At 52.3% G+C, this 27,826-nt stretch overlaps 1 protein-coding gene across 13 annotated transcripts in view; it reads left to right on the top strand.

Annotated features, from left to right (window-relative positions):
• Window positions 1–27,826, top strand: part of CLEC16A (C-type lectin domain containing 16A) — a 200,191-nt gene that overhangs the window by 72,751 nt on the left and 99,614 nt on the right. For all 13 annotated transcript variants that reach the window (XM_070566753.1, XM_070566755.1, XM_070566763.1 and 10 more), the window contains 6 exons: window positions 8,565–8,687; window positions 12,145–12,254; window positions 12,909–12,953; window positions 15,586–15,636; window positions 18,395–18,523; window positions 26,977–27,097. In XM_070566753.1, coding sequence (XP_070422854.1) covers window positions 8,565–8,687; window positions 12,145–12,254; window positions 12,909–12,953; window positions 15,586–15,636; window positions 18,395–18,523; window positions 26,977–27,097 — 579 coding nt within the window. The remainder of the gene's footprint in view (window positions 1–8,564; window positions 8,688–12,144; window positions 12,255–12,908; window positions 12,954–15,585; window positions 15,637–18,394; window positions 18,524–26,976; window positions 27,098–27,826) is intronic.

Genomic DNA, 27,826 nt, shown 5'->3' with positions numbered 1-27,826 from the left:
CCCCTCTAATACTCTCTCCTGTCAATTCTAGCCACTCAGCCTCTCTCTTCTCATCTCAGAGAGACCGTGGGCTTGGTTTGGGTTTTTTCTCTCCATGCTGAGGCCTGGAAACTCTTTACAGACAGTGAGCTGGAGCAATCACTGGGCTCACCACCTTTGTTTCCTCTCTCTCAGGGTCATTCTCCTATGCTGCACAATTTAATGACATATGTGTACACCCATGAAACCATCACTACAATCAAGACAGCGTACAGATCCGTCACCCCAAACACTTCCTCCTGCCCCTCTCTCACCCCTCTCTTCCTCCCCTCTCCCCAAGCAACACTGAACTGCTCCCTGTCACTATAGCTATTTCCATTTTCTAGAATTTTACATAAATAAAAGCATGCAATATATATTCTTTTTTTGGTATGTTTTCTTTCAATCTGCGTAATTATGTTGAGATCATCCATGTTGTTGTGTGTATCAGTAGTTCATTTCTTCTTATTGTTGAATAGTATTCCATTGTATGAATGTACCACAATTGGTGTATCCATTCATTTCTTAAAGGACATTGGGGTTGTTTTGGCCATTAAAAATAAAGCTACCACGAACATTTATGTACAAGTCTTTTTTGGACATATATTTCCTTTTCTCTTGAGTAAATACTGAGCAATGGGATGACTGAATCATATGATAGGTGTGTAAGTTTGTTTGTTTTTAAGAAAAACTGCCAACCTGTTTTCCAAAGTGGCTGCATAGTTTACATCCCACACCAGTGTGCAAGAGTTCGTGTCTTCACAGCCTTGCCAGTAGTTGGTATGGCTGCCTTTTTAATTTTAGCTGTTCTAATAGGCATGTAGTGGTGTCTTATTGTGATTTTAATTTCTATTTCCCTAATAACTAATGATACTGAGTATCTTTTTAAGTGCTTCATCTGCTATCTCCATATCTTCTTTGGTGAAATATCATTTCAAATCCTTTGCCCATTTTTTAATGGATTGCCCGTTTTCTTGTTGCTGAGTTTTGAGAGCTCTTTATATATTCTCGATACAAGTCCTGATACAGATGCTTTATCAGATGAGTTTAGCAGAGATTTCCTTCCAATCTGTGGCTTATCTTTTCATTTGCTTAACAATGTCTTTTGAAGAGCAGCTGTTTTTAATTTCCATGAAGTTCCCATGACACTTTTTTATTCCTCTTTTTCTTTCTCTATTTTCTCTCCCATTCTGGACTGTCCAGTCTCTAAAGGTGGAGACCATGTCTCTCCCGGTGGCCGTGCAGTACCCAGCTTAGTGAGTGTTCAGCCCCCAGCCTCTCCCGGTGCCTGTGCACTACCCAGCTTAGTGCGTGGTCAGCCCCCAGCCTCTCCCGGTGCCCCTGCAATACCCAGCTTAGCGCCTGGTCAGCCCCCAGCCTCTCCTGGTGGCCCCTGCAGTACCCAGCTTAGTGCCCAGTCAGCACCCAGCCACAGTGTGCTGACCAATTGCCTCTCGGTCGTGTGGCCGCTCCCCTAGGCCGCTCTCTTCTTGGTAGCCTGTGCTCAGGGCGTCAGCATGGAATGTACTGTCTAGGGGGTGGAGTTGCCTGCCAGGCTCCTGAGGGCCAAGGGGCCCATGGGTGAACTCCTTGTCTTTCAGGTGGCTGGCTTTCCCGACAGGTTTCCTTCCTGGAACCTCGACCTGCACTGGGGAGTGTAGAAGTCGTGGTTTGCACACGCACGCTGCCCTGCCTCCTTCGTCCACTGCTGCAGCCCAGAGTGCCCACCGTCCTGAGGTCCTGCCGAAGGAGCCTACCTCTCTTTCTTGGGGATTTCTTCTGAAAGGAGTGGAACTGTATATTCGAGGGAATTTAAATCCTTCTTCCATTTCCTGTAATGCTGTTCGTTTAGTTATTTATTCACATTCTAACAAATGCTTCTGACGCCCTTGTTAGATGCCAGGCACTGTGATTAATATTGAGAATACAGTGGTGAACCAAACAAATACTTTCACAGAGGCGAATGTGGCTGCTGTGGAGGGTTCGAGGCGCGAATGGTGGGAGGGGAGGCAGCATGGCCAGTGAGCGGGAACCCATGGCGGTCAGGAGCTTTGACTGTATTCTGATGCAGGGGGAGCTCTGAAGGCACTCAAGCAGGAAAGTGTTATGTCGTATATGTAGCTTACGTGCGTTTGCCTTCTTTTGTACGTGACCGTTTGTTTGGTCTAAAATCTCCTTTGATTCCAAAAGACTGTGTAGATCAGGTAGATGATGGTGAATTTACTCCTGGAGGTATTAAATAAATGCAGGGGCACCAGCTGCATGCCAGCAGTACGCTCCAGGCCGACCGAGGCCATCCCCCAAGAGAGCATCTGCCGTCTGGTAGGAAAAACCTAGAAGGAAGCTAAGGCACCATGGAGGCCGACGGGCCTGGTGACGGGCATGGACCCTGCCTGCGGGAGTCAGCGCAGACTTCCCAAGGTCACTCGGCCGGAGGGTTCAGGGGGCCAGGGAAGAAGTGGCCAGAGGGTTGAAACGCTAACTGGCAGAGTGCAGAGCGCAGGGGACCTCAGAACCTGTGCGACGTCCATAGGATCGCCGTCCATTCTTTGGGCAGCAGGGCGGATGCCTGAGAGCTGGGCAGCTGGAGCCGGTCTGCACGGAGGGGGTGGGCAGCAACTGGGAACTGCATCCTCCGGGCTGCATGGGCACTGCTGAAGGGCGGTTCAGCCCGGAGCTGGGCTGGTCCTCTCTGCGCCCCTTGGAACAGGCTCACAAGGGTTCAGCCAGAAGAGGGGCGAGATGGAGAGATGTGGGCAGTATGGGCAGTGTTGAGGAAGCGACACTGAAAGGCATTCTTGTCATTTGACGGGTATCTGCTGAGCACTTACTCCATGCGAGGCAGTGTTGTAGGCACTGGAAGAAGTCTGACGAGCCTCACTCAAGTGAACAAAAAGATAAATTCTGACTGTGGAGTGATAAAGAGTAAACCAGTGGTGGTGAGGGAAGGCTTACCAGCGAGGGTGGCCAGGGAAGGCTTCTCTAAGGAGTGAACATCAGGGCCGAGGTCTGAAGAGTGAGAAGGAGTCAGCTCTGCAAAGATCTGGGGCAAGAGTGCTCCGGGCAGTGAGAACACCCGGTGCAAATGCCCTGAGGTAGGAAAGAGCTTACAGGTTCGAGGAGCTTTCTGAAAGCAGGCCAAAGTGAGGCTGACCAGGTGGGCAGGGACCAGACTGTGAAGGTCCTGGAAGGTCACGAAAAGGAATTTAGATTTTATTCCAAGTGCCGTGGGAAGCCCCTAAAGCATTTTTAAGTAGAAGAGTGACGTGATCAGATGGAAATTTTTGAAAGAACAGTCTGGCTACTGGAAAGTAGATTAACGGAAGCGGGGGAGAGTTGCAAGAGGGAAAGCTGGGAGGCTTGTTAGGAAGCTGCTGCAATGGTCCAGGCAAGGGAGAATGTGGACTGAGTTAGTGTGTTGGCTGTAAAGATGGAGAAAACTGGAAGGTTTTATGATATCTTCTGGAGCTAAAGCCAGGATGAGCGGATGGATTGGAGGTGGGGGTTGAGTAAAAGGATACTTGGGCAACTGTGGGGCCATTCTACTAAGATGAGAGACAAGGAGAGGAGCAGGCTGAGGCAGGAGATCTGCCTGAGTTGGATGGGAGGGGGCTGCAAAGCAGGAATCTGGGTGATGCCCCCGTCCCTGACTTCCGTCACTGTGCAGCTGGTGATGGCATTTCCGGAACTGGTGAGCGTGGGCCACGGAGCTGGTTTGGAGAGGAAACTGGATAGTTCGAGTTTGGTACCCTGAGGCCCAGGAGCTTGGGGGGCCCCCAAGGGAGGCTGCATAGCCAGGGAGCTGCCGCCTAGTTTATGCTCCAGTCCTGGCCTCTGGGCACAAGGTCTGCATTTGGTGGGGGTTTGTGGTGGGTTTGGCTGGTTGGTTTTTGGTTAGGCAGCAGGCGGTTAGCTGCACTGAACCTTCAGCCTCTCTTTCCAGATCAGTACCCTCCAAGCAGGGCCCCTAATGAAACAGTCTCTTTCTGATAGATTTTTTTTATCATAAGACAATTTTAACATAAAAGCAATGTTAATAAAAACCAAATGTTAGCTCAGGCCTTCCAGTAAATCATAATAGATTAGAGGCTGCACCGAAATGAATATCGCACAGTGGAAAGGGTTGACTGGTTGGAGGAAGGTGCTCATCGTGATTCACTTGGGCCACATAATGAATTCTGGTTCCTATCTGTAATAGAAAATGCAGCCTCCTCTCCTTTGTCAAGTCTGCAGAGCCCTGGCCCAAGGGAGGGGGGTGAGTTTTACAGCTTTTGTATTCTTAAAGGTTCCCCGCTCCCTTCCGCTCCTGCTTCCTCCATTTATCACTGTTTACCCAAGAGAAATCTTGGGCTTTTTGTTTTGCTGAGAAGTTACTGGAACACCGATGAGAAGTTTGAGAAAGGTTGAAAGGTACTTAGTGAAAGGAGGCTCTGGCCATGCAGAGAGCTGGCAAAACATCATTTTGGATCTCGACTGACACAGAATCAGAACTGGAAATACATTGGAAATTGGCCCAACATCTGGTTGGCTTTCGAAATAGTTGGTGTATAGTTTTCCAAAGCTGGCGATGCTTGTGTGACCACAGCCAAGGAGGCCTTCCATAGTCAAAAGAAAAAATTAATGTTGACTGTTATTTACTTGGCCCTATTGTGGTCTCTTTATCCAGGTTTGTCTGTCTGCTTCTTTTTATGTATCTGTGGTCTGGATCTCTTCCACCCCAATCCTGAATGGGGGCAACTGCTAAGGAGGAAGAATCCAGAAATCAGAACTTAGAGGAGAAGCTTAGTAACTGGTTACTGACATCTCAGAGCCACACCCTTCCCTTCTATTTTGGGTTCTTTGAGTTAATCAGTTGGAATTCCACCCCTGCCTTGCCCCCAAGGGCAAGTAGAAGCGATGGACAGGGGACACACGGTCTGACTCATTTGGGCAGAGCAGAATCTGACCCCAGCGGGAAGGGAGCGAGGAAGCATGTGGTCTCCTGGAAGACGGAACTTGCTTATGTGTCTCTCCGGGCCATGTGAAGTCCATCTGGGTTTCTTTGGAATTTGTCTGACACTCGGTACTTAAGGGTTGAAGCAAATAGGCCAATTATATTATCTGCCGTGTTTATTTCAGTCAGAGGGAAATGGCTAGCAAAGAAACAACTGGGCTTGCAACAAAACCTTCATTTCAGTGACTGAAAACTTGTGTGTGGGTGTGTGTGTGTCCATGTCCGTGCATGCACGTGTGTGCCGTTTTCCCTTCACATGCATAGCCTTCTCGTGTCGTGACACTGACCTGATTCATTCACAACTGTCATCCTCCGTTTTGTTTGGACCCAGAAGAATGTCTGGAGCCAGAGTCGGATAATTCAGAGTAACAGAGGGGGTTTTAGAGGCCGTGGTGGGTGAAAGAGAGAGACACGGGAGAGAAAATGTGGCACCTGCCTGGGAGGAACTTCGGGGAAAGAACGGAGATGTGCGAAGGGGCTTTTTACAAAGTTTTGCCTGTGGCGTGTGGGATCGACCCTGCTCTCTGTCTCCCTGTGGCTGGTGGTAAAATCCACCTCACATAGAATGCCTTGCAATACTGAGTCTGTTTGGGGAAAAGTGCTGGAAGCGCGGAGATCACCTCGAGTGGCCAGGGGAATGGAGGCCAGAGCGCGTACGACCAGATTGTGTCACCTCCCGCTAGCCGCTCTCCAGGAGTCCTGGCATTCGAGCCTTGCCTGTCCCTTCTGCCCCGTGTCTCCCTCATCGTTTCCTCCCAGAGACCCCCACCCTGCCCGGGGTCTCCCACACTCCTGCTAGTCCCCCCTAGGCCCACCAAGTTCTGGGTCGCCCTGTGCAGCTCAGTGCAAACTCCCGCTCACCCTTCAGAACCCAGCCAGAGCAGCTTGTCCCTGGAGCTGCTCCCGGAGGGCTCAGCGTGCCTTCCTCTTAGCTCGATTTTAGCTTTGCTTAGCTTGTCTTCCTTCTGGTCCTTTTGTTCTTTTCTTCCCTCTTGTAACACAAACCTTATAGAAATACAGTAAGCCATGCTTAAAGGACAATAAAGGACTCCCGTCAGTGCATAATAACAACAGGTAACAGTTTTTGAGCCCTGACGCGCTTCTTCCCTCTGGATCCTGACGCCACCCATGGGACGGGCACTTAACCGTCATTGTTCCCATTGCACAGGTGAGGAGACCGAGGGTCAAAGGGGATCAAGTATCAAAACAAAATTCCTCCCACGCCCAGCTCACTTCTCCTCCACCCCCACCACAGCGTGGAAGGTTCCCTGGGAGAGAGGGAGCCCAGTGGCACAAGGAGGCCTGAGGTGGTGGCCACTGCCAGCTTGGAGGGCAGGCCCTTGCACGCTGCTTGCCATGGTCGGCTCACCCGGTTGGTGGTACCACCCCCTCGCCATCTGGGTCCTGTCCACCTCTGGAATTATCCTAGTTCTAACTGTGCCTCTGACTTGCTCTGTGACCTTGGGGATGTGACCTCACATCTCTGTGCCTTAATTTCCTCACTAAAGGAAGAGGTTGAACTGGAATCTGTCCTGTGAAGCTCTCCAGATGTTTGCATCCTCCGGGGCCCCTCATTTCACAGAGAGTGGAGGCCCCATTGAGGAAGGTCAGGATAACCACTGAGCGTTTTCCTTCCTTTTGAGAGAAAGTTTCGCCACAGATTTCCTCACTTTGGAAAATTCTAAGGGAGTAGGGAACAATAATAGGAAAGAGACAAAGTGGAGCTCCCTGTGGAAATGAAGAACTGCTCTGAGTCCGTCTCTCCTTGGTGCCGCCGGCCACCGCCACGTTCCCAAGGGAGCCAGCAGCTCGGCCCCTTGTGCTGTCCTCTGAAGTGGGCGACAGAGGGCCGGGTCGGGACACCTGGCGATACACCAGGCAGGCTGAGGAGCCATTTTTTTCCCAGAACCACTGACTGACAGTTCCCAGAGGGCCAGAAATGAAAGAACCGAGAGATGTTAAGACAACATTGACATCTCTGGAAAAACCAAATGCCAGAAAGATTCAGCTCCTGTTCTTCTTGCCGTGTAATACTTCCAAGTTAGACATTTCAGCTCAAAATGGGACAGAGAATCCACAAATTAAATTTTCTTTGCAATCCGATTTTTCGACGAAGCCACGTTAGTGGGGTGTGAGAAAGAGACCTACCCAACTCAGGCCCTCAGGCCGTCCCTCTCCCGCGTCCTCTCCTTGGCATGACTTAGCCTCTGGTTCGGAGCTGGAAGGAATTCAATAAAGCAAGATATATTGTTATGGTTTATGACGTCAACGTGTGTGTAGGAGTTACTCAGAATCCAGAGAATCAGCTCTTCAGTGCTATCCTCCGCTGGTTTGTCAACGTTCTAAATGAAGCGTCATCGAGTACTCAAGGGGCCGTATTTCAAGAGTTCCGAGAAGTGCCACCGTCCCCCCTTTTGTAGAATAACAGGAAAAGACGTGCTTTAAGCACAAACAACCCGTTCAGCTCTCCAGGCTTGGACCGAGCGAAGTGTTTATTTCTGCAAGTGTGTTTCTCCAGAGCTTTGTCGGATGAGAGCCTGTGGATTTGGAACCCCTCTTGGCCCACACCTGGCCTGTGCCATGGCCCCAGCAGGCGTCCTGTGGCCCCCAGGCCCGCTTTAGGAAAAACGACCCTGTGTTCACAGACTGGGCCCACTCCGTCTTTCCTTCACAACCACCTCTCCCCTCTCTGCTCCTTCATGCTGTTGGTTTTCGCTAGAAGAAAAGCAATTCCTTTGCCTCTGAAAGATAGATCTGCTCTCCTGGTTGCATTGTCTTTGCACCTTTCTGCAAGAAGGGTTAGCCCGGTCCCTTTCTGCGAATGCCACCCCGTTGCCCAGCACAGCACCTGCTGCCCTCTGACTTGGTTGAATGCTGGGCCCAGCTCTCAGAGTCTGGTGTTAAGAGCTTGAGGTGTGATTGTTGGGTCTGACTGTAGTTTCCTTTCTCTCGGGTCTCTGTGTCTCTAGGTCTGTGTTGCCCTCATTGTGGAATGTGTCTAATAAAGGAGTGGCCTCAGATGGCATGAAATTGCAGTGAAGCATACCACGCAGAAGTTCTATTTCTTTTCCCATTCCAGTCCCTCTGATTATGTCCAGGAGCACGTCACCGTTTGGGGCTAATGTGTCTTCCGCACCAACATGTTAAGTGACTGCCAATCTCCTTTTTTAACCCAGACAGAGCAGTTCTTGGGTCACAGTGAATAGCTGGTCAACAGTCTTTGGCTAAAATGTAAGAACATTGTTTGGTTTGGTTTTCTTTCTTTTTCTTTTCTTTTTTTTTTTTTACAGTTACTGTCAACATTGCAGCAATGCTGATTTCCTGTTTAGAGATAGTGATAGAAAATGCATGTTTTAATATATTTACTTAAATTCCATTTACGGAAAACTCCAAGGTAAGTTACAGTACAGGCAGCGACAAGTTGTGGCAGAAATCACGAAGATGGACCATGGATGGCTGAGGTCGAGGGAGCCCCACCCTGAGGGCCCCTTCCTCATGAGGAGGTTCTCAATAAGGCAGCTCCTCTTACAGCTTGCTCCTTTCTCCGTTCCAGGCATGGATCCTGAAAAACTAGAGCGAATCCAGCTACCCGTGCCCACCGCAGCCGAGAAGACCACTTACAACCATCTACTCACCGAAAGACTCATCAGGATCATGAACAATGCTGCCCAGCCAGGTGCCTGGGGCTGCTGGCTGTTCACAGGGGCGGTGGCGTTTAGAGGGACCAGACACCCACGCTGGGCGCCAGGAGCCCTGGTTCTCGGAAGCCAGGCAGATCTCGGCCAGTCCCCCCTGCCACGCACACTCACGTCTGTGCCACCCATGCTTGCCTGCCCACTGCAGCTAGGTCTTCATGTCCGGGTCTCCCCTCTTTCCCCACCCATGGTATTTGGGCCAGACCCTGTCTTTCCTTTCCTTCCACACCAAACCCTTCTGCCAGTATTGTCAATGTGTGCGGCCCTCCTCTTGGGTGGCCCGAGGCCACCTTTGAGCACGAATGAGGCTGAGAGTGTGAGCCAGGGGGAGGGTTGGAAGGTTTGGAGCGGGGACTCTTGATAATATGAGATGTGCCCAGTGCCTGGCACTTGCCAGCCTAGCTCTGAGGCTTTGGCCAACACTGATCTGCAGCCCCAGCAAGGGCTAGAGATGGCAGGTGGGATGACCTCTCACAGGGGGTCTCAACTGAGAGCAGCTTTGCCCCCCAAGGGATATTTGGCAATGTCCAGAAACGTTTTTGGTTGTCACAACTTAGGTAGATGGTTCTACTGGCATCTAGTGGGTGGAGGCCAGAGATGCTGCTAAACATCCTACAATGCACAGGACAGCCCCACAACAAAGGGTTATCTGGCCCAAAACGTCTGGGGTTGAGCACTGCTGGGGTTGAGAAACCCTGATTGTAAGGCAGGGAGAGAGGCTGTGGGAGTGCGAGTGAGTGTGTAGGGAAGGGCAGTGATGCAGCCTGGTCCAGAGGGAGCCGCTGAGCTGTGCAATCAGGAGCAATCCAGGGGCGGCCCCAGGTCGGCTCAGGAGAGGGGCAGGGCGGGGGTTGTGATTGCAGACGAGGACTCCACAAGTCAAGCGGTGGCCGGAAGCACAGTGTGACTGCCCGGGAGTGAGTGCAGGGCCTTGGAGAGCCAGGTCCGTGGCCTCAAGGGGGTCAACAGGGCATCAGTAAACTCGACACGTGTTTCTTGAGCGCCTCCTGCGTGCCAGCCACTGTGTGCGAGTGGTGAGTGCAGGACAGACCTGGCTCCTGCCTTCCAGGAGCGCAGCTGGGCGTCTGTGAAGTCCTCACCGTCTGGGACTCCGCATGGAGATGGAATCTAGAGCTCAGAGCCTGAACTGCTCAGGCTGAACTGACCCTGCGGGACTCACAGACATGTGGCTGGTTTTTAAAGCCGCAGGAGAGAGGGGAGGCGTGTCTAGGACCAAGCCCTGGGCCACTACAGATAGCTAGAGGTGACGTAGAGGGGAGCCAGCATGGGAGAATGCACCAGGCGCCACAGAGGAAGAAGCGGGGGAGGAGGCTGCTTTGGCCGGCAAGAGAGATGTGTGTGGCTCACGACCAAGGGGTGCTGGGCAGGGTCAGGCTCTGCTGAGACGTCCAGTCTGGGGAGGCAGAGCGTGGCCCGAAGATGGTAGCTGGCGGGTGATTGGCAGGAGCTGTGTGAGCGGACGTGGCTCAGTGATCAAGGAAGGTGGGGTGTGAGCTGGATGTTGGGAGAGGAACCTGCAGGGTGGGGAGGGACTGAGCCCCTTGGGAGCTGGTGTATAGGACAGTTTGGATTTCCGAGGAGAGGTTGCGGCAGCTCAGAGGGACAGTCTGGAAGCTGTGATGAGGACTCAGGGGCTTGCTGTTCCCTCCGTTCCCCTCAAGAGGCGGGGCCAGGGGAGAAGGTCAGCTCCTTGGCAGGAGCTCGCAGAGGAAGAAGGGTCCTGTGGAAAATCACGTCCTGCTTCCCTGCAGGCAGCAGCAGGGGTGTTTCTGACCCGGCCAGCAGTGGTTCTGGGAACAGGGCAGGCAGGCGGGAGCCGCGGGGTCGGGCGGCAGCACAGAGGATGTCAGCGCTGGGCCTGCTGGGGCAGGGAGAGCCACTGACTGAGACTAAGCAGCCTTTCTCTGGGTGGCCCCTTTGTCATGCTCAGGAAGCCCTGGTTTTGCTTGTGTATAGCCTATTGACTTTTAAGCAGATCCAGCCTGTCTCCTCATCTGTTCCCCATCGGACAGGGAGGCATTTATGAAAGGACGGGCAGGGAGCTGTGGCTGGGGCTCCTGCCTCCAGTTTTCTCCCAGGGACCCATTCTGGCCCCCCAGAGGTGTGGCCTGGAGACTTCCCCTTTCCTGGCCCCTACTTCCACATTGAGACATCTCCCCAGAAGTGAGCTTCAAGCCCCAGGAGGAGTGTGTGCAAGAGCAGGCTGCCCTTTGGCCGGGCCGTCGCAGATGCTTCTAGGAGCCGCGCCAGACATGGGTTTGGCATTCAGAGCGCCTGCAGTCCACCTCTGCCCAGGGTAGGACTTTGGACAGGTCACTGCACTTTTCTAAACCTCAGTCTTCGGAGCCCCCGTTACGAGGGCTTTTTATAGACACTCCTTGGGGGAGCGTCTGTGAAGCGCCCAGACCGAGCCTGGCTCACAGGAGAGAGTGGGCTGTGTCAGTCAGAGCTCGGTTGCAGTTACAGAAACCCAGCTCAGGCTCCCTGAAACAAGACAAACACAAACAAACAAAACTGTTGGCTTGTGTAACTTTGTCTGTTGGGCCACGGCTTGAGGCCCAGCCAGATCCAGGGGCTCGAGCAATGTTTTTAAGACTTTCCTTGGATTCTGCAGCCTTCTGACTTGGCAGGATATCTGCCAGCAGCTCCCGCCTCCCCTTTCTCTGCTGGGCTCTGGACTTGCTAAGGGGGAGACACCTGGGCAATCGGGGGGGTGGGGGAATGGCGGACTCAGGGCCCCGTTTGCAGAATGCTTCGCCAAAGATTGAAAACACCAGCGTGGGTGGGGCAGGGGCCACTGTGGGTTATCCTGCTCGGGCCACTCAGGGCCCGCTACTGCCCCTGTCCTCTCCGCAGCCCACACAGGAGAGATTCTCTTGCCCGGGTTCTAGCAGGCTGTGGAGTTGAGCCTTACTGCTGCCTGGCTCCCTTGCCCACCCTCCATCCGATCGCTGTTACCTGGGGATGGGAGCCCCCTGAGCAGCCTGGGTGATGTGCCCATCCCTGGGACCAGCTCCACCCAAGTCACATGACCAGGAGTGGGGCTGTGGTTCTCCTAAGGAAAGTGGGGGTGCCCATCCCTGAAGGGGAAAGAATGCTGGACAAGCGAAGGGACCTCAGACGGCCACTTTCTAGGCCTTCTAGAATCATTCATTACCCTCTTTCCTACCTCTCCCCCCGATAAAGGGACCGTGGGGAGTATTCGGCATGGGCAGTTTTGATGGGAACATTCTATGGAAGCTGATTGGGAAGGGGGTTGGCATAGGGGGTTCCCTCTGTGTCCCCATTGGATGTCAGGGGGCCTCATGTAGTCGGCCAGCTAGCTGACTTGTTAACCTCCACGTGGGCAAGGCAGGAGACTGAGTTGAAGGGCGTGCAGCCCCAGGTGTGCGAGGCTGACCTTGGTGTGCTCTGCAGACGGGAAGATCCGACTGGCGACGCTGGAGCTGAGCTGCCTGCTCCTAAAGCAGCAAGTGGTGACCAGCACAGGCTGCATCATAAAGGACGTGCACCTGGCCTGCCTGGAGGTGAGGGCCTCCCTGCTGCTGCCTAGGCCGAGAGAGTTGGAGCAGGTCGGTGCGGGGGAAGCAGCTGCCTCCAGACCAGAGCCCTAGCGGAACTGCCCTTCTGCTGCGAGTGGCTCTGTGGGGGCACCTAGTGAATCACAGAAGTTTCTGTTGTAATGATTTGGCTCCGTACTTGTGTCTAGGATTTTTCAATTTTTCTTTTGTATTACAAGTTTATTGTATTATAGTTTATTGTGCTTATATATACGTTCTTTGTTTTAAATTGTTTTTCACCTTACTTTCCACTTTTATCTTAGAAAATGTAGGCAATACAGAAAGGTAAAAAGTAACACTTTGGGTGTGTCTTTCCAGATAGACACATACACTCGCACATTTTTTAAAATAAAAATGGAGTCATAATGGCCGTATTTTATAGCCCATTTCTCCCACTTCACTGTATATTAACTTTCCGTGTCATCACATCGAATGCCTGTCCGTCTCCATTTCTGTTTTGAGATCTCCCACCCTCCCCCCTCATTAAAAAACCACTTCACAGATTAAGGTATCAGCCCTGCGTCTGTCTTATGTACCCTCGGATTTGAGGATTCGTGACTCACCTGGCGCCCTCACCTCCAGGAGGCCTGCCTCCGTCACACCTTCGTTCTCTTTCAACAGGGCGCAAGAGAAGAAAGCGTCCACCTGGTGCGGCACTTTTATAAGGTGAGCGGGCCACGCATGGGCCATTAGTGGAGGGGAGTGCACCGAGTAAACAGGGTTGTCTTGGGTGCCCTGTGCACGCAAAGGTCACGTCTTCAGCTGTTTGTCATACCTGTGGTTCCTGATAAAAATGCCCGCGTCTGTGATCTCCAGGCAGTGGTCTCTGCTCTTCTCTGCTGCGCTCTCTCCTTAGTACAACTTTTGAGGACTCACCTCTTGTATATGACAGTTTATCAATTATGCATGTTTGTTTATTGATGAATTTACATGTAAATCATGAAATATTTACATATATGCAAATAACTAAGTTATACATATGAACTTACGTTCATGAATTATATATGTTTATACATATAAAATTACTTTTGAATTACATGGGAATTTCTGAATTATATACATGTATATTTTGTATATACCTGTTTGCTAAGGAGCCTTAACACAGGCTTCTCAACATTTACCCTTAGATTTAGTGAGATTTTCTAAAGGACCACCAGGATTTCAGTATCTGAAAAATTTGTAGGTATGTCTTCAGGTTCCAGATGACTCATTTTTCTTTAAAGATTGGCCTTGAGCTAACATCTGTTGCCAATCTTCCTCTTTTCTTTTCCTCCCCAAAGCCCCCCAGCACATTAGTTGTATATTCTAGTTGTGGTCCTGGTTGTGCTATGTGGGACTCCGCCTCAGCATGGCCTGATGAGCGGTGCTAGGTCCATACCCAGGATCTGAACTGGCAAAACCCTGGGCCACTGAAGTGGAGTGCACGAACTTAACCACTTGGCCACGGGGCCAGCCCTGATGATTAATTTTAAAAATATCTCATTGTGATGGTTTGTTTAGCTCTCATCTTAAGGCATAATATACTTGTAGGCAGGGCTCGTCCTTTGTCAACAACAGTGGATTACCCCATATATCATGCCTTGGAGTTTTCTAAGTTTTTGACTTCCATAGCAGATCTCTCTAGGTCCAGCTGGTGGCAGTTTCCCCTTGTGATCTGTCTGATAAAGAGATCCTCTCAGGAGGAGGAAGGGAGCTGCTGCTGCCGTTTTCATCTTGTTCACCTGCGCTTCCGTTACCTGTATTCTTTCTAGACTGCTGTGAATTAAATACACATTTGCACAGGAATCTTTTTCTTTCAGGACGCTTTTTAAGCCAGTGTCCATTATTGTCAGTGTTCATTGAGATAAAACCAGGTCACATAATTTGGAAACGCACCTCTCCAGTCTCAGATGACCTCATGCAGCTGCAACACAGGGCACATGCCCAGATGAGGGTGGCAGCACCAAGGGCCCCCATGCACTGGGGAGGTCTCCCCCCGGGACCACCCTGAACCACACCTGGCCTCTAAGTGAGGGTACACGTCCTCCAGCAAAGCCCAGAAGAAAGCAAAGACCTCACGGTTGCGTTAGTCATCTCTGAATCTCTTTCCAGTATAACTGCTCTCAGTTTATTTCCCCCCTAGAAAGCTTTTGGATTGAAAAAACAGAAAGACGTATAGGTGGGCATTTTCCTTGAAGGTTTTTCTTTATCATTAACAAAAGGAGAGCTGTATTTCAGTTGCAGCTCCCTTCTCCCAGCCCGACTCTCTCTCATCCTCTAAGATTTACACCCTAAGTGTCATAGCTCAGAAGCTTTTGGGTTTTCAGGGGTTCTTGCTGTGGTTATAGCATGATATTTACACCATGCAAGAAAATTCAAGTTTATCTGTAGTTCCGATAACTGGAAAAATATATAAAGGACCTATTCCTTTTCCCAGCCAGACTGTGTGTGTGAGAGAGAGATTCAGGACCTATGAGAGAGACAGGACGGTTCTAACAGTCATGACGCATTTGGCTGCATCTCCCCGCCCCCCCAGCTATGGTCCCGTCCGTAGTGATCAGAATGCGCACGAGCGCTAACCTTGACCAGCCCCACCCGAGTAGCAGGCTCTGTGCTCGGCACTTTGTGCGCAGTATCTCATTTCATCTTCATGGTGACCTGCACAGATGGGGGCTGTCGTCCCACTCTGGCAGCGAAACAAAGAAAGGCTTCGAGCGGTTAAAGCTGGGATTCAGCCCCTGGTTCATGTGACTTGGAGCCAAGTTTGTGCCCACCAGCCTGTTCTGAGAAGGGCCTCCAGGGCAGGGTCACAGCCCTGAGGAAGTACAAAGCCCCGAAGATGTGCCTCAAAACCGAATGGAACAAGCTGTATAATTTGAGTGTTAAGCATATTTAATTATACGCTTCCTTTCAGAGGTGTGGAGCCTCGTAGTTTTAACATGCATGGCAACTTAACCAGGCTTCCTCATTTGTCCAACCTTCTCGAAAAGCAGAGGATGTTAAACACTTGAAAATATTAACCATTTTTATATTTTAATTATATGTAGTATTTTTGTTGTTTTTTGAAGTTGCTTTAATAGAAGAAATCCAGCTACATATGCTTAAATAAAAGAGAAAACCATCGAGAGGTGCAATCTGATATTTGGCCTTTCATCGGAGCGTGTGTTCCTGCTCACGTGTGTGTTTTACCTCCCGGTGATTTACGAGAACTCACTAATGAGAAACAGATGGCCCCAAAGCCTGGAACTGGAGTTTATAATACTTTGTTGTTTGTGGAAAAAATACGCATAATTTCTTCCCTCCCTTTCTTTCTTTTCAGGGAGAAGAAATTTTTTTGGACATGTTTGAAGATGAGTACAGGAGCATGACGGTAAGTGAGGGGCCAAAACGCTCTTGTATGCTGTGGAGCTTGCCCTGCCTGATCGAGAAAGAACTCTGTCTAACTGGGGGCAGAGATTGGTGGGGAAGCAGATGGAAAGCTGGGCCTATTGATCCCCACCACTGCTGAAATTTCAGATGACATTCACTCCCCCTGTGTGTCATAAGTGGGGTCAGAGAGGTTCACTTTGAGGGACCGGCCTGGTGGCACAGCGGTTAAGTTTGCGTGCTCTGCTTCCGTGGCCCCGGGTTCGTCGGTTTGGATCCCAGGCATGGACCTGTGTACCACTTATCAAGCCATGCTGGGGCAGGTGTTCCACATATAAAAAATGGAGGAAGATGGTGGGCCCGGCCCGGTGGCACAGCGGTTAAGTTTGCACGTTCTGCTTCGGCGGCCCAGGGTTCACCAGTTTGTATCCCGGGTGCGGACACGGCACCGCTTGTCAAGCCATGCTATGGTAGGCGTCCCACATGGAGGAAGATGGGCACTGATGTTAGCTCAGGGCCAGTCTTCCTCAGCAAGAAGAGGAGGATTGGCAACAGATGTTAGCTCAGGGCTAATCTTCCTCAAAAGAAAAAAAAGATTCACTTTGATATGAGTAGTATTTGACTGGGGCCCTGTTCCATGTCAGGTGTGTAAGGCGTGTAGTCCGTATTAAATCTCTAACTCCCCACATCAGCCCCGTGGGGGTAGCTGCTCTGATTACCCTCCTTTGACCAAGAAGGGAACGCGAGCCGGAGAGGGTGAGTGAGGTGCCCCCGTCTGCCCGGCCATGAGGGGCAGAACCGGCTTCCAGAGCAGAGCGGTTCTCCTCCCAGCCCCCGCCCTTCTGCATATATCATGCTGCCTCCTCCTTTGCCGTGCCGCCAGAATGTTCCAACGTGTAGCTCTTCCTTGAATCTGCAGCCCCAGCCTGTGACCGCTTTCTCCTCCCGCAGGCAGAATCGTGCGAAAAGATAGGTTCAGAAGCTTGCAGCTCCCTCTGTTTTGTTCATTTGTTTTTGCATCCCCAGCACCTGCCCCTAAGTTGGCACTCAATAAATAGATGACAAATAATCTTTTTCATGGACATTACTCACCAGAGTGAAGTGATTTGGGAAGTTTATAATAAACCTAAGTGTTTAAAGTGTCGGAAAGAGAAAGGCAGGCCAGGTGCGCTCAGTGGGCCCCTGGCTCCCCAGCCCGTTCACCGGGCATCGGCACAGCTGGGCCCTCGCCACATCCTCACTCGTGGCACGTCTGAGGCCTCTGCAGAGCCTTTTCAAGGCAAGAGCGTAAATTGGCGTAACTCACCTCGCAGTGATGCATGGCTGCCCGTGCGCACCTCGTTCTTGTTGATGGCCACAGCCCCCACTATTCCCCCACCCCCGAGAAGAGTGTTGCAGTCTCCTCTTTGGATCATTAGCTAGGGCAGAGTGGAGTCAGTGGTTGGCTACCGTGATGTCCTCCGCCTCAATGTCATCCTGCACAGTCCGCTCTCCTGTTTGGAAACGTAGGCTCCTTGTCACTTGACGATGTGGAAAAGCTGAGGCTCTTAAATCCCGGCACAGTTTCTGCTTTGCTCCTGACTGACTGTGCAGCCTTGGGCGGGTCGCTTACGTTCTGAGCCTTCGTTTCTCCATCTGTGAATGGGGCCCGGCCCACGTGGCTGCCCAGGCTGGATGTGAACCAGCTAAGAGATGCTTCCTGTAGAATCTGTGCTCAACGAATATTTGGTTGCTGTCCCTCCCGCCATAGGGAGCTCCCAGAGTTTGTTTGTCTTAATCACACGTGTATTGTGTGTCCTGCACAATGCCTGGAGCTCTGAAGAAATATTAAGGTGACCCCCGACCCCGTATCTGAAAGTCAGTCCTCAGCTCAGTCTTCAGGAAGCCAGCCGCTAAGCTAAGTGAAGTGGGGACAGGCCCTGGGGCACTGCTGAAGTGCCCACAGAGGGCCCTGCATCAAAGCTGTCTGGCCCAGTGGCCATGTATCCTTCCTCTGAGCTCAGTGTCCCGCTCTGGAATATGGGTTAGCACCAGCACCGCATCCAGCGGTAGGTGAGCCCTGCAGGTCCCTGGCACTTAGTAGATGCTTAGAAGTGGCTTTGATATATCATCCCAAGGGAGATGCTCAGGGGGCAAGGAAGGGAGGGGGCATCTTGGTTGTGTGGTGGAAATCATAGGTGTCTGGAGCCAGCAGGCCCGGCTCTGCATCCTGGTTCCACCACCGTCCAGCCGAGTGGGCTTCTCTGCGCCTCTGGTCTCCCGTTAGCAGATCGGGAAGCGTCCCCTCTGGAGTTGTTGGGAGGATTAAAGAGGCGTGTACACGGCTAGCCATTAGCTCCCCACCTGCCCTGAAGTCAGGAAGCCGAAGTCACTGCGTCACTGCGACTGTTGTCGTCATAATTGGACGCAGAAAGGAGGCAGGCAGCAGTCAGGCTCACGCAAGGACAAACCGCCCTGAAGCGCCTGGCCTCCCCTGCGAGGCCCCTCTCCCTGCTGGACGGGGGGCGGAGAGGCCGAGGGAGCACAGCTTCGTAGCAGGGAGGCACCTTCTCAAGAGTGTCTGAGCTGTCCTTCAATTGGGGAAAAAATCTGCAACTTAGAAAACAAATAGGCGCCTCTCCCCCATGTCTGGCCGCCCTGAGGCTTCGCTTCATCCTAATGCAGGTCGCTGCGGGCGTCTGTTCCTTGCAGAGGGAGGCGTGAGGCCTGCCCCTTCCCGCCTGCCCTCCCCCATGAGGTCTCCTGTGATGTCTCTCTTCTAGATGAAGCCCATGAACGTGGAGTATCTCATGATGGATGCCTCCATCCTGCTGCCCCCGACGGGCACACCGCTGACGGGCATCGACTTCGTGAAGCGGCTGCCGTGCGGCGATGTGGAGAAGACCCGGCGGGTGAGTGAGCACCAGAGCCGGCCTCTCCCGGGGGCTGCCCGCCAGGCCCACTCCCAGGCCGGGGGGAGGGGTCTCTGACCAGGTCAAGAGCCTGCCTCCCAACACGAGTTCCGACAGTAGGAACAGCACCTCCTCAACCCTCCCACCAGGTGGAACTTTCCAGAACGTGCTGCTCTTGGGAAAGTGGGGATTGGAATTCCGTCGCGTCTGGCATCAGATGTCGGTTGCATGCAGGCTGCCTCCACTGGCGCAGAGCACAGCCCCAGCCCCTGAGCGCTGGGAGGGGCAGCCAGGGGGCCGGACTTCTGTGATGGATGTGGGGGCGACAGAGTAATGCATGCAGGTGAGGCAGTGTGAGCTCAGCCCAGGGTGGCCCCGGTGGCCCGAGGTGGTGTGCTGTTAGGGTATCTGAGTGATCTTGGGACCAGGCACACGCAAGTGAAATTGTGACTCTCGCCGGCCTGCGGGAGAACGTGTGTGAAGAGCGGAGCAGTTCTCAGAACCAGCTGGAGAGTGTGCTTCCGTTATCAGCGCTTTGTTCTGAAGTCGTCTCGCTGGGCTCTTCACGGTATTTTATCTCCCTCGTCAGATCACGGTTTCTTTCTTAGAAAGCACCGTAACCTTTTCCTGGAAAATCATTCCCTGGAGACGTGAGTGTTCGTGGATGAATTATAGGAGTCCACTCACGGGCCCCCGTTAGCAGCCTGCATCTCCTTCTCAGTTAATCGGCCCGTCTCGAGGGAGGCAGAGATGGTTAACTCCTGGATTTTGAGAAGCAGGAGTGACCTGCAGATTCCACCTCACACCAGAGGCTTTCCTCCACCCACCTGGTGACTTTGCCTCGGAGGCCTGGGTGGGGCAGAGGAAGTCGGACCTTGTGTCTTAAGTCAACCAGCGTTCCCTGCTGTCTGAGCAAACCCGCAGCCCTCACCACAGGACCCGCCCTGTACGAGCCAGCGCTGCCATCCTTCCTCACCCTCCCGGCTGGCGCTGCGGGCCCGCGGCCAGGCGCACAGTGTGTCTGTGGGGACAGTGTTTGCAGTGGGCATCCTTGGCGTGGCTTTTACAGGAGGACTGGTTCTGAGCAATGAGTGTTGTCTCGCTGACTCCTCCATCAGGCGGGCACGCTCACCCTTAGCTTTTGGCTAAGAGAGTTGGCCTAAGAGATGCTCCCAGCAAGGTTACAGTGAAGCTCTACCCTGGCCAGGCTGCAGTGTCCCCAGGCCAGAGAGGACCCTGTCCTTGAGGTTCTCCTTGGGCTCTGAGCCAGAAGGTCTAGAAGGCTGTGAACATTGAGAGTGACTCTCTGGGTTGCGTCCTCCCTTCTTTTTTGGTTCCTTGTCCATCAGGGTTTTTTTAACACTTACATGAGCTCGTATTGTTTGTTATAAATTGGATCATTCATATGAGTTCTTTATATGAATTTCCTCTTGTAATTCTACAGCCTTCCTTGGAGGTTGGCACTATTATTAGCCCCATCTTACAGAGGAAGAAACTGAGGCACGAAGATGTCACAGTGATTTGCTCAAGGTCACCCAGCTAGTAAACAGTGTCAGGCTTCAGCCCAGGTGATGTGGCCTCAGAGCCTAAACTCGCACCCATTCTGACCCGCTGGTCCCCTCTGCTGCCTTCGTTGCTGCCTGCACTGCCGCTCGGGGCTGGACACTGGAGACATGCAAAACACAGCCCCAGGCCTCAGGGAATCAGATCTCGAGGGTGAGGTGGGAAAAGGCAGCAGCATCCACGTGGCTGGGGCCATTGCTAAGGGAACATAGGGTCAGGTCCCTCATCCTACCTGGGCAGCGGGGTGGAGCAGGCACCAGAGGGGTGGTCATTGAGCATGAATTGGGGATGGCTTGGGCAGCTGCGGTAGGCAGAGGCACAGAGAGACGTGTCACATTCCGGCATCTCCAAGGAGGGGACCATGGCTGGAGCCCAGAGTGAGGGAGGCTATGTGGAAGTGATGAGGCTGGAGGGGCTGGAGGAGCCGGATCTTGGGGGCCTTGGAGCCCAGCGAGGACCTTGGCCTTGTTAGCTGATTGCTGGCCTTGCGCCCTCCTGGCTTGGGGCAGATGGTCCTGGCCCACAGGAGAGGACGGGAGAAATTCAGGGTGAGGCGCGTGGCAGAGGGATGGTTGTTAGGGCTTTGGGCTTCCCGTCCCTTCCGAGCCGGTCTGTCTTCATCTGGGAAGTAGCACGTGCCTGCCTTGCTGGAGTTCTCATGAGGCCTCAGGGAAGGCGGAAACACACGAGGCAGTAGCAGTTCGTGAGGGTCGGGCTTCTCTTCTCCCCTTTGCCCCTCACTTCTCACTTAGTTGCGGTTCCCAGGGCCGTGCTGCCCACCTCCCTTGCCCCAGCTGGAATGCGCAGCCCAGACTGCTAACCGAAGCCCAGACAGAACCCCTGGGGCCTGTTGTTCAGCCTGGTCTGACCAGTGTATAACAGCAGCTCTCCAGTTCCAGCATCTGTGGGTGCAGAGCCAGGGAGAAGGTGGCAGAATGGAGGAAAGCAGGGCCGGCCGCCTCAGAGCAAAGCCAGCCACCTTAGAAAAGCTTCCCTTTGCGACTTCAAACATTGCTTTCTGAAGGGGCATTTCGACCGCTCACCTCGGCCCAGTTCCTGTTGCAGGGCAGCCCTCCAGAGTCCTCCGGAAGCTTAGCTCCCAACCCGTTTCAGGCTTCAGAGCACAACAGGGCGCTTTGAATTCGGGCTAAAGGAAGTGTATGGTTTAGCAAGCAATTGAGGGCTTCTGTGGTTTGTTTCAAGTTCTTTGCTTGAATCCAAAGAACATTCCATTTCATCCTTTTGGATTCAAAGCTTTTCTTCCCCCCCCCCCCCCCCCCCCGCCCCAAGTAGACTTTTCTAGCTTTCAGGAGGCTGATCCTTTTCAGAAATCCCGCCCTTTATTTTCCTTAAGGACTCGTCAGAGAAGTTCGAGCAACGCTTACTAATAAATCCTTCCTCACCTGTAAGATATCCCTTCGGACATTCATCAGGAGCCCCTGGATTCCCCCTCTGTGCCCCATGCTGTGCTTGACGTCTCTGCCTTCCAAACCTCGCGGGACATTGGGAGGGGGAAAGGTTATTGGCAAGCAAGCGAACGAAGCTAGATGTCAGGCTGCAGTAAAGGCTCTGAGGGGAACAGGGATGGCACCACTTCAGGTCGAACCATCGGGAAAAGCTGCTCTGAGCTGAAACCTGAAGAGCGAGAAGAGTGGCCACGCAGAGACTTAGAGGAGGCACTTGCCAGACAGAGGGAATAGTGAGTGCAGAGGCCCCAGGGTGCCACCGAGAACGCTGTGTTCAAGGAAGAGGCGAACTGGAGCGGAGTGAGTGCACAGGCCAGAGAGGAGGGCCAGCACCTTGCAGGCCACGGGGAGGCCTCTGGCAGTACAGTCATGCTTTCCTCTTGTATTCTGCAAATGACACTGTTTATTCTTCCATTCGGCATACTTGTTAAGCGTTTTCTGGGTCCCAGGCACGGTACAAGAGGCAAGAAGAGACAGTGAACAAATAATATAGAGTAAGACCAAGATGGTCAGAGCGCCGCTGAGCCCTGCCAGCCAAGAAGGGAAACACGTGTTGGAAGGAAGGTCACCGGAACCACTGGGTGTGATGGGAACGTGCAAGCAGAACCTTGGACTTGGGCTGGCCCCTCCCCATGTGTAGGGGCAGTTGAGAGAAGCAGTTAAGAGAGAACACAGACTCCTGAGTCAGACCAGCCGAGGTTCAAGGCCAGCTCCAGCTGTGTGACCTTGAGCGAGTTACTTAACCTCCCTAAGCCTAACCTCTCTCGTGTGTCCTGCCTCTCATCTCTCGCCCAAAGTAGATGAGAGAGAGGGCCTGTGAGGTGAGGAGCCCAGTGCCTGGCAGACAGCAAGCGCCCGGGAAATGTGGGCTGGCCAGCGGTGGAGCATTCTAGCATCTTAGGTGGGAAAGAAAGAGAGTAATGGTCTCAATCTACTGAAGCAAGCCACAGAAAAGGGGGTTAGGGAGAGGATTTTGGGGGGAATATCAAAATGTGGATTTAAGCTGCTAGCCATGTTTATGCAGTACTGTTGGAAGCCATTGTGAAACGGATGCATTCGCGTGAAGTTTTCTTCGTCCCGGCGTCTGTTTCCCCGGTCCCTTGTGAAGCCGCAGAGAGTTTTTGTGTTTATGGCTCTTGACCTTGAGGAAAGAGGATATTTTGCTTTTACTCTTGAGGTGTGTATTCTGCATTAAAGAAAATACAATCACATCTCGTCGAGTTTCGAAAGTGGAGGGAAAGAATTTCCTGTGATTTCATCACCCTAAACAAACAACTCTTAGCCATTTCTGTGTCTCCTCCCTCTCTTCGTTTGCAGTCACATCTTTTGATGGTCGCCGGAGAGTGTACCACGGCCTCGCGTGCTCCCCACTGCCCTCTCCACTGCGGAGCAGGAGGCTTTCCTGTCGTGATCCAGTTTTAATACGTCTGCTTTCTCGCGGGTGCATCAAAGTGGATCTGGCAACTCCTGCCCTGTTTGCGCGGGCATCTTCCTGCTGGGGGACATTTTGGTCGCCTTCGGTGTGACATTATTGTTAACCAAACTGTAATGAGCACTCCACGAAAACAGTGTTCTCTCTCCTTTTGGCTCATTTCTTTCGGATAAGTTTCCAGAAGTGGCATTTCTGAATCAAAGGGTATGAACCTGTTTTTGTGACTCTGCAGTTGCCAGACTGCTTTCCCAGTGGGCTGTGTCCACTTAAACCGCTCCAGCACTCTCTTTTTTCTTTGATGGTCTAATGTATTTATTTATTTATTTTTTATCGTGGTAACATTGTTTTACAACGCTATAAACTTCAGGTGTACCTCATCACGTCTTGATTTCCGCGCAGATTATATCATGGTCACCACCCAAAGGCTAATTACAATCAATCATCTCACACATGTTCCTAATCTCCCCTTCACCCCCCTCCCTCCCTCCCCACTTGCCCTCTGGTAACCGCCAGTCCAATCTCTGTCTCTGTGTGTTTGTTTGTCTCTGTTTTTCCCAGCACTCTTTTAAGAATGACTGACTTTCACAGCCACTTCCACAGCCTTGGTGGGCTTCTTGCCTAAGTGACTGTCACCTCAACTCAGCGGTTTACCAATGGGGCAAGGAAAGGGGGAGAGGGGACCCAAACTGAGCATCTGATCCAGCGCCAGCCCCAGGGCTCAGAGTGTCACCGGCGCTATCTCGTGCCTTCACTGTGGCCCCGTGATCAGGGGTGGTGGGTACCCCATTTCCAGAGCTCGAGTCCTGGGTCTCGGAATTCGCGTGACTCTCCTGACCGCCGGTTCAGCCAAAGTCTGTCTGCCTCCTGCCCCACTCCTCGGACTCCATGCCTAGGACTCTCCTGGCCCTAGTTTGCTCCCTGAGGCATGGAAGCAAACTAGACGAGTCTCTATGTTTGAGCGTGACCAGCTGTCACCCCTTTCCAGATCTACTCTGTTCTTCCACAATCAGTCTTGCTGGCATTCTATGGAAGCATCTGAAAGAAGAATAATTCTTTTTTCCTTTTTAGTGATACTGTTTCATGTGCGTGTTTACTTAGCAGAGTAAAGATAGGCACTCAGTGGGAGCCTGAGTCCCAAGCCTTAAATGTTAAGAAGGCAAAGGCATGTGATTGGAAGAACACAGACTTTGGAGTCCAGTTACTAACTGAGTCACCTCGGGCAGGCTGCCTAACAACTCTGGGCTTTGGTTTCCTGTCTGTAAAATGGGAACCATGCAGGGTCGTTAAAAGGCTTGAAGGAGAGGACTTTCCTCAGGCTCCACCCGCCAGGCCGTGGGTGAGCAGAGGGCGTGGCTATTGTTTGAGGGGGCGGTCGGATGAATTTGATGCCCCTTACCTGGAAACTCACCTTTCTTTGTGGATTCTTGGAGTTGTGGGGCTGGTTGACCTGCCTGCCAGACCTCATCAACGCCCCCGTGGGAGCCCAGCTGTCGCCCCAGTGGAGCACCTGGCCCCGTGGGCCTCTGCCCCCCTACCTTCATGGGTGTGGGCTTCTCACTTGCTCTTCCTTCTCTTACGAGTTGGAGCAGGAACCAGGAAAAGTATCATCGAGAGGTTTTATTTTGTATGTTTTATATTCTATATTCTATTTTTTATTATTTTATTGTATTCCTGGGAATAGCTTCATTTGTTGCTTGCAGAGCAAAAGGCAATCTTTTACCAAAAAGTTCTAGGCAGGAGCCAGACCCCAAACTCCTTTGATATTGGAAGGCTTCTGGTTTTCGGTGTGAAGGTGTGCAGAGAGCCACGCGCGTTTCTCTCCCCATCCCTGGGCCAGGGCCTCCTTGAGTGCTTTGCCGTCAGAACCCCAAGAGGAATGGGCTTTGGACACAGAAATGGAGTATCCACGCAGCTTGGACCTTTCTCCTTCTTTTTCCCTCCTGTCTGAGGTTATGACTGTTTCAGGGCTCAAACTGCCAGATAGTTCAAGTGACCACCCACATCCTGGGCTTTCTGCGCTTGGGCTAGTGCAGGTGTTTGGCTGTCCCTGTGTGCTTGGGGAGGTGACATGAGTCTCAGATGCTCCTTGGCTCGGCCCCTGGCTCCGCCTCGTCAGCTGTGTGGCCTTAGCTGGCTCTGCCGGCTCAGCTCCGTTCTCCCTATGTAACATCTTGACATTGCAATAAGGTGCCCACAATGCCTCGCGCACAATAGGTGCATAATGAATAAAAGCTGTTTTGGATTTTTTCTAATGAAACTACACTTCTTTTTCTTCTGATTGTGGCAGACGTCTTTATAAAGACTGTACCGTCATGCGCTGCATAGTGATGTTTTGGTTGACGATGGCTGCATATATGACTGGGGTCCCGTAAGATCAGTACCGTAGGGCCTAGGTGTGCAGTGGGCTGTGCCGTCTAGGTTTGTGTAAGTGCTCTCTGTAATGTTCACACAAGGATGAAATCGCCCAACGACGCATTTCTCAGAACGCATCCCCATCATTGAGCACGCATGACTGTACTTTAAAAAACTAGGGCCGGCCCCGTAGCCGAGTGGCTGAGTTCCCGCTCTGCTTCAGTGGCCCAGGGTTTCACCGGTTCGGATCCTGGGCACGGACATGGCGCTGCTCATCAGGCCATGCTGAGGTGGCGTCCCACATAGCACAACTAGAAGGACCCACAACTAAAAAAACTATACAGCTACGTAGCGGGGGTGCTTTGGGGAGAAAAAGGGAAAAAAATAAAATCTTTAAAAAACTAAGAACAATCAGTTTGATACTAATGCCACCACTACCACCATCATCATCATCATTATGAAATAAAAGCTTATCTTTTTTAGTGCTTATGGTTGACAAAAGGTAATATAGGACACAGAGTAGGTCCAGGAGGTAGGCTTGTTCATTAGGAGATTAAATAATTGGCCCAAGGCCTCCCACCAGGTCCAGGCCAAGGCAGGATTGAGCCGTGCCGATGGGCATCCTCGTTGCCTGGGTCATCAGGGGCCAGCACAAGTCTGGCTCTTTGCAGGCAGTAATTTGTCCCCCCTCTTGATTTGGGAGGTATCTTGTTGTATAAAGGGCAGCTTCCCTCTCAGTAGGCCAGGCCTGTAGGTCTCAGAACTGTAAACAAGACAACCCAAAAGTGGGCTGGAATTCATCTTTGCATGGCTCACCAATGGCGACAGTGGTTTGTCCCCTGCCCTCCCCCATGCCGAGCCTGTTGAGTGACTGGAGTAAAGGATGGTCACCCTAGGCGCCAGCCCCGTGGCCGAGTGGTTAAGTTCGCTCGCTCTGCTTCGGCGGCCCAGGGTTTCCCAGTTCGAATCCTCGGTGTGGACGTGGCACCACTTATCAGGCCATGCTGAGGCGGCGTTCCACATGCCACAACTAGAAGGACCCACAACTAAAAAAATACACAAGTGTGTACTGGGGGGCTTTGGAAGAAAAAGGAAAAAAATAAAAAAGATGGTCACCCTTTTACAGAACACGTGCTGACTGCTTCGCCTCCACTGTTATCTCAGAACCTTCTAGAAGCCCTGCAAGGGACGAACTACCATCCCCATTTCATGGATGAGGAAAATGAAGCCCACGGAGGCCAAGGGCTTTGCCCAACATGGTGGACCTGGGAGTCCAGCGTACACCTTCCCTACCTGACTCTGGAGCTGTTCCCGTCAGGTGCATGCCCGCCAGGCAGGCAGGCAGGGAAAGTGGCCTGGAGCTGGCCCCTCCTGTGGACTGCCCCTCTACTTCCTGGCCTCTGGTTGGTGGGCAAGTCAGCCCCAACCTAGGACTTAATCGGAGGCTGCCACCAGGGCGAGCCGGCCCCAGGGTGAAGGCTGAAAGCCCCAGAATCACGATCCTGGGTGAGGGGGCCTTTGTTTTGTCTGCTGCTTGCTTTGTTTTACATTGAGAGTCACTGTGAGATCCCTCCATATGGAGCTTCTCACCAAAATGACCGGCCTCTCCCTCTTCTCTGTTCTCTGGACTGTCTGTGCAGGCCATCCGGGTGTTCTTCATGCTCCGCTCCCTGTCCCTGCGGCTGCGAGGGGAGCCCGAGACCCAGCTGCCGCTGACGCGTGAGGAGGACCTAATCAAGACTGACGACGTCCTCGATCTGAGTGAGCTGGCCGTCCTGAGTCATGGGGCACGGGGGGTGACGGGGCTGCCATGCTGACTCACACGGCCCTGGGAGGGCTGGCGTGCGACCTGCATTTTGTGCAGCTCCTGATCCGTGACTGTGAGCTGACAAAGTGTGTATATCCCACAAAACCTTCGAAGAAAGGGCGCTCGATTCTGGGCACCTTGAAGTCCGTGCATGGCTCCTGCTTGCTGGAGCCCAGGGAGAGCGTGCAGGCGGTTTGCAGAACGATCCATGCCGGGTGATGGGGTCTCAAGCAGAGGTGGGCGCAGCTCCAGGGTCCCTGCCCTGTGTGTAATCACAGCAGCACCAGTCTGACTGGTTTTGTATATTAAGGGTTTTCTCTATGATTCTAATGATTAAAGGATTCTGCTGCTGAAAAAAGAAAGCTTTCAAAAATGCAGATCACCAGGATTGAGATAGAGATGAAGGATTTGGAGGCTGGAGAACCACGTGCTTAGCCTGTAACCTGGGGCTGCTTGTTTAACTGTACAGTGCTCTTGTCTGCAGCATGAGGCTGAGATTTAAAGGAGACAGTGGGTATAAAGCTTGGTGATGTTCCCATAACCCTTCTCGTATTCATATAGTTCTCTGTTTCCTCCATTCTCTGTGGGGCATGTGCACATTGGTGTGCATGATGGTTTTCTGTCTCTTAAAGGCATTGTGATCTATTAGGACTCTGGTTATAAGAGATAGAAAACCCTACATA

The sequence above is a fragment of the Equus przewalskii genome, chromosome 12 (assembly GCF_037783145.1).
Source record: "Equus przewalskii isolate Varuska chromosome 12, EquPr2, whole genome shotgun sequence".
Taxonomy (NCBI): Eukaryota; Metazoa; Chordata; class Mammalia; order Perissodactyla; family Equidae; genus Equus; species Equus przewalskii.
This window is presented reverse-complemented; position numbering and strand designations above follow the sequence as displayed.